At 39.5% G+C, this 6,910-nt stretch overlaps 1 protein-coding gene and 1 pseudogene across 1 annotated transcript; both read right to left on the bottom strand.

Annotated features, from left to right (window-relative positions):
- Positions 1-4,643: 4,643 nt before the first annotated feature.
- LOC131540590 (uncharacterized) lies at positions 4,644-5,415 on the bottom strand (annotated as a pseudogene).
- Positions 5,416-5,476: 61 nt separating this feature from the next.
- On the bottom strand, positions 5,477-6,680 carry LOC131540572 (uncharacterized). Its single transcript, XM_058775592.1, has one exon. The coding sequence runs from the start codon at positions 6,343-6,345 to the stop codon at positions 5,479-5,481; it is 867 nt and encodes a 288-aa protein (XP_058631575.1). The 5' UTR covers positions 6,346-6,680; the 3' UTR covers positions 5,477-5,478.
- Positions 6,681-6,910: the final 230 nt, after the last annotated feature.

The raw sequence follows: 6,910 nt of genomic DNA on the forward strand, positions 1-6,910 counted from the left end.
CAATAAAACAATGACAGTAAAACTTTATTAATAATACTTACAAAGCATGCTTTGAAGAACTCATCACCAAGAAGTACTGGAAGCCCTTTCATTGCAACACATCGCATGTCAGCAAGGTCAGTGGTCTGAGGTGTGGTGGTTGCAGAGACAACATTGTATCATTTGCAAACATGAAAGGAAGGCAATTTCCATTTATCATAATTTTGTCTGTGTTATTGAACAGTCTTAAAGTAATCATAACAGGCTGCTTTTCAAAATTAAGCAAACAATGGGATCAACTTAAATATGCAAACCTTGGCTTGTTGCAGAAGACTGCTCAAAATCTGCCCGGTGAGACCTCTCTTTGACCTGAAGATCTGAATCAGCTGTGGACAGTGACGATCAAGTGAGCCATAGAATTCTTGTTTAAGGTTCTTCCCAACCACCCGATTGAATTCTTCATACACCTGAAATAATAAAACAAAAAAAGAGCATTTGTTAACATCAGGGATCTGTCAAAATTGAACAACTGCTACAATTAACATTTAACCATCATGTTTATCAATACTCATTTCATTACAAATGATGGAAACTTAGGAATTTCACTTTACCTGACTTTCTCTAAAAAGTGCTGGCCAATGCTGAAGTATCTGGCTCACAGGAGGCTTGTTGATTACAACATCCTTTCTTCTCAAGCACAGAGTCATGTCCATCTTCTGATTGATAAAGACTGCATTAGGGCTTTTTTTCTTCATTTCATCCACCAATTGCTGTCTGAGAATTTCAAGACTGGAAGCATGCTGGCCACTTGGAATGTTAGGTAGGTAATTGACCTCCCCCTTTTTTGGTTTCTTAATGTTCTTGTTAGGGGGATCACTGCTGGTAGAGTATCTTCCTCTTTTTCCAGAATTAACCATGACTCCTCATTTTGGATCTGTAATTTCCCATTTTGTCTTTCAAACTGTTTCTCCACCCACAGTATCCAGAAGGAGACCCTGGTTCTTGAAGACAGGGGTGACTATTCACCAATGCCTTTGCAACAGCTCTTAGATCATCAGCAGTTGGGTATGCTTTGAAGGAGTATATGGTCTCTGCAAGTTTTTGAAGAATGTCATGTTTCAATTCCTTTGTCATTTTTAGGTGTGTTCCATCCTTCAAGTAGATTAAATTTGCTTGACGCAGCCTATATTCAACATTGACAGAGAATTTTGGAATCAAAAAGATATCAGGCCATGGCATTCTCTGTTCCTGGAGTAATTCAGAGGTCAGTACTGTATCTGCAGTACTTGGAGCATCACTCAATGTTTCACTTGATGTCTGCATTTCACCTGATGACAGTGGCACCAATTCAATCACAGAAATGATTTTCACAGTTGGCTTCTGAGGCAGCTCTGACAAATCAGTGAGACTGCAAAGTTCATTATCAAAATCGGGATCTCGAAACTGTAAAGTAAAATTATAGTCCAGTTTCAGAGTGTTTTTGAGACAACTAATCAAATCTTCGATTGAGCATGGCTTTGAAATCAGTGTGACTTTTCTGATATCAGCTTCTGTAAGAATAACTAGCAAAGTCATGGTTTCTTGAGAAGCCATCTGGAAGAGAGTTAATTTAGTAAAGAATAAAACGTTTCAATGTCACCATGTCAAGTCAAGTCACCTTTATTTATATAGCGCTTTTACAATACAGATTGTGTCAAAGCACTTAACAGTATCAAATTGGAGGATAGAGTGTTAGTAATGTATAATGATAAGATTAAACACTAAATTTTCAGTTAAAGGCATTTCATTATTGAATTCAGAGATGTCATTGTCTAGCTCAGTTTAGTTTAAATAGTATCTGTGCAATCAAATCGGCGATAATCGCTAGAAATTAAGTGTCCCCAACTGAGCAAGCCAGAGGCGACAGCGCAAGGAACCAAAACTCCCTCTGTGACAGAATGGAGAAAAACCTTGGGAGAAACCAGGCTCAGTCGGGGGGCCAGTTCTCCTCTGACCAGACGAAACCTGCAGTTCAAAAGTTTATATTTCTATTTTAATTTTGTTGCAATTTCTAACAATAGTAGTATTATGTAGTTAGGTATTTTATTATATTTTAGTTATTTTGTTATTTTTGGTTGATATATCTGGGGATATATCTCTGGGGTCATCTGGGTGTCCTGGTCTCCACTGACGATCAGGGCTGTAGACATCATCTCTTGGTGCTGATCCACCATCTGATCGGATACGGACTGAGAAACAGACTAGGAAAGAAACAGACAAATATTAGCGTAGATGCCATTCAACTTACGATGTAACGAGTACATCGTGTGTTATGGGGAGTGTTCCCGGTTCCGGTTGATCTAATTAATGCAGCCTAACAATCCTTTAACGGATTTGAATAATAGAAGCGTATTAATGTGTTATGTGTAAGCCAGGCTAAAGAGATGGGTCTTTAATCTAGATTTAAACTGACAGAGTGTGTCTGCCTCCCGAACAGTGTTAGGTAGACTGTTCCAGAGTTTGGGTGCTAAATAGGAATAGGATCTGCAGCCCGCAGTCGATTTTGATATTCTAGGTATTATCAAACGGCCGGAGTTTTGAGAACGCAGCGGACGTGGAGGACTATAATGCGATAAGAGCTCGCTCAAGTACTGAGGAGCTAAACCATTCAGGGCTTTATAAGTAATTAACAAGATTTTAAAATCTATCCGATGCTTGATAGGGAGCCAGTGCAGTGTTGACAGAACCGGGCTAATATGGTCATATTTCCTGGTTCTAGTAAGGACTCTAGCTGCTGCATTTTGGACTAACTGTAGTTTGTTGATCAAGCGTGCAGAACAACCACCCAATAAAGCATTACAATAGTCTAACCTTGAGGTCATAAACGCATGAATTAACATTTCTGCATTTGACGTTGAGAGCATTGGTCAATTTAGATATGCTTTTGAGATGAAAAATGCAGTTTTACAGATGCTAGAAACATGGCTTTCAAATGACAGATTGCTATCGAACAGCACACCTAGGTTCCTGACTGATGAAGAAGAATTGACAGAGCAGCCGTCAAGTGTTAGATAATGTTCTAGGTTACATGTGGGGTTTTTAGGTCCGATAATTAACACCTCTGTTTTTTCAGAATTTAGCAGTAAAAAATTACTCGTCATCCAGTTTTTTATATCGACTATGCATTCCGTTAGTTTCTCAATTTGGTTTGTTTCACCGGGCCGCGAAGAAATATAGAGCTGAGTATCATCAGCATAACAGTGAAAGCTAACACCATGTCTCCTGATAATATCTCCCAAGGGTAACATATAGAGCGTGAAAAGTAACGGCCCTAGTACTGAGCCTTGAGGTACTCCATACTGCACTTGTGATCGATATGATACCTCTTCATTCACTGCTACGAACTGATGGCGGTCAGATAAGTATGATTTGAACCATGCTAAGGCACTTCCACTAATGCCAACAAAGTTGTGTAGTCTATTCAAAAGAATGTTGTGGTCGATAGTGTCGAACGCAGCGCTAAGATCCAGTAGAACTAATAAAGAGATACAACCACGATCAGATGATAGAAGCAGGTCATTTGTAACTCTAATAAGAGCAGTCTCAGTACTATGATACGATCTAAATCCTGACTGGAATTCCTCACAGATATCATTTTTCTCTAGGAAGGAATATAATTGTGAGGATACTACCTTTTCTAGTATCTTTGACAGAAAAGGGAGATTTGAGATCGGTCTGTAATTAACTAGATCTTTGGGGTCAAGTTGTGGTTTTTTAATGAGAGGCTTAATAACAGCCAATTTGAAGGTTTTGGGGACATATCCTAATGACAATGATGAATTAATAATAGCCAAAAGAGGATATATGACTTCTGGAAGCAGCTCTTTTAGTAGTTTAGATGGAATCGGGTCTAACATACATGTTGTTGGTTTAGATGATTTAACAAGTTTATACAATTCTTCCTCTCCCACAGTAGAGAATGAGTGGAATTGTTCCTCAGGGGGTCTATAGTGCGCTATCTGATGCGATACTGTAGCTGACGGCTGCAGGGATACAATTTTATCTCTGATAGTATCGATCTTGGAAGTGAAGTAGTTCATAAAGTCATTACTGCTATGCTCTTGGGAAATGCCAACACCTGTTGATGCTTGATTTTTCGTTAATTTAGTTACTGTATTGAATAAATACCGGGGGTTATGTTTGTTTTCTTCTAGAAGAGACGAAAAGTAATCAGATCTAGCAGTTTTTAATGCTTTTCTGTAGGATAGGGTACTTTCCCGCCAAGCTAAACGAAATACCTCTAATTTAGTTTTCCTCCAGCTGCGCTCCATTTTCCGGGCTGCTCTCTTTAGGGTGCGATTGTGCTCATTATACCACGGTGTTGGACTCTTATCCTTAATCTTCCTTAAGCGTAAAGGAGCAACCGCATCTAAAGTGCTAGAAAAGAGAGAGTCCATAGTTCCTGTTACATCATCAAGTTGTTCTGAGCTATTGGATATGCTGAGGAACTGAGATAAGTCAGGAAGATTATTTATAAAGCAGTCTTTTGTGGTAGAGGTAATGGTTCTACCATATTTGTAACAAGAAGTTGGCTTTACAGCTTTAGCTATATGGAATATACAGGAGACTAGATAATGATCTGAGATATCATCGCTCTGCTGCAAAATTTCAATGCCACTGACATCAATTCCATGTGACAGTATTTAATCTAGAGTATGATTTCGACAATGAGTAGGTCCTGACACGTGTTGTTTAACACCAATTGAGTTTAGAATGTCTATAAATGCTGATCCCAACGAATCTCTGTCATTATCAACATGGATATTAAAATCACCAACGATTAGGACTTTATCTGCAGTCAGCACTAACTCCGATAGAAGATCAGAAAATTCTTTAATAAAGTCTGTATGGTGCCCTGGTGGCCTGTATACAGTAGCCAGTACAAACATCACAGGATTTATCATTAACACTTGTTTCTTTGGATAACGTTATATGAAGCACCATTACTTCGAACGAATTATACTTGAAACCCAACCTCTGAGAGATACTGAAAATATTTATATAAATTGTAGCAACACCTCCCCCTTTACATTTTGGACGCGGTTCATGTTTGTAACAGTTATCTTGGGGTGTAGACTCGTTTAAAGTAATGTAATCATCTTGTTTTAGCCAGGTTTCTGTCAGACAAAGCACATCTAGTTTATGGTCAGTGAACATATCATTTACAAAAAGTGCTTTTGAAGAAAGGGATCTAATATTTAATAAGCCAAGCTTTATCATGTGTTTATCTGTATTATATCGTTTTTTTATTTGTTGAACATCAATTAAATTGTTACTATTACTTTGGTTTGGATGTTTTCTGTATTTTCTAGTTCGGGGAACAGACACAGTCTCTATAGAGTGATATCTAGGTGAAAAAGTTTCTATGTGCTGAGAGTTAACTGACTTTGGTGACATGAGGTGGCTAGCAGACGATCGGTTTAGCCAGTCTGTCTGCTTCCTGACCTGGGCTCCAGTTAGTCAAGTACAAACTCTAAGACTATGTGCCATATTTCTAGAGAGAAGAGCGGCACCACCCCAGGAGGGATGAACACCATCTCTTTTCAACAGGTCAGGTCTGCCCCAAAAATTCTTCCAATTGTCTATAAAGCCTATGTTATTTTGCGGGCACCACTTAGACATCCAGCCATTAAGTGACGACAGTCTGCTATGAATCTCATCACCACGGTAAGCAGGGAGCGGACCAGAGCATATTACAGTGTCTGACATCGTACTTGCAAGTTCACACACCTCTTTAACATTATTTTTGGTGATCTCCGACTGGCGAAGTCGAACATCATTAGCGCCGACGTGGATAACAATCTTACTGAATTTACGTTTAGCATTAGTCAGCACTTTTAAATTTGCCAAGATGTCAGGCGCTCTGGCTCCGGGTAAACAATGGACTATGGTGGCTGGTGTCTCTATTTTCACGTTCCGTACAATAGAATCGCCAATAACTAGAGCACTTTCGTCAGGTTTCTCAGTGGGTGCTTCACTGAGTGGGGAGAACCTGTTTGATGTTCTGATCGGAACGGAAGAGTGGTGTTTTGACCCGCGACTATGCCGCCTCACTGTCACCCAGTTGCCCTGCTGCACGGGCTCAACCGAAACCGAACAATGTACAGGACTCCCTGAGCTAGTCGCATCCAAAGCAGTATCTACAGCCCTCACATTCTTACTGTCCTCAACTAAAGTTTGGATGCGTGTCTCTAGTTCTAAAACCTTCTCTGTCAGCCTAACTATTTCCCTGCATTTATCACATGTGAATCCCTCGCTGCTGACAGAGACAGATAAACTATACATGTGGCAAACAGTGCAAACAACAATAGCAGGAGAAGAAGCCATTACTCACCGTGATTGATGAATGATACCAACTTAACTTACCACTTACCACTGTTGTTTGATGAGCTCGTGAAAAACGGAGCGAGGAAAAAATAAAATAATAATAGGCGCGAATAGAAATGCAAATGGAACCGCGAGTGACAAGCTAACGGGCTAACAAGCTGCACTCACGGTTTTTAAAGGAGAACGATCAAATTAGTTAGATTAGTTTGAAAGATAACACCAGAAATATGGTGGGAATTAAGTTATATATTATCACTTTAGACAAAAGGGATTGAAAGTAAGGTAGAGATTCAATAAAAAGCGAAGGTACACGGAGCTACAAACACAAACCTCTCAGCAGCACAACAGACTGAAGCAATCGAACTCAGAGGAGTTGTAACCGATCCGTCGATCTGAATCTAATAATATATCTATAGACCATGAGTTTACCATGTACAATATAGGCTGACAGTGGAACAATATCATTCAGATCTTCAAGTTGAAGCACGCAAAAAGATGGCATATCTGGGCAGCAAAGCTCATAAGAACGAAGGTGCTCAAAATACCATGATGTCATGACTTTGCA

The sequence above is a fragment of the Onychostoma macrolepis genome, chromosome 01, assembly GCF_012432095.1.
Source record: "Onychostoma macrolepis isolate SWU-2019 chromosome 01, ASM1243209v1, whole genome shotgun sequence".
Taxonomy (NCBI): Eukaryota; Metazoa; Chordata; class Actinopteri; order Cypriniformes; family Cyprinidae; genus Onychostoma; species Onychostoma macrolepis.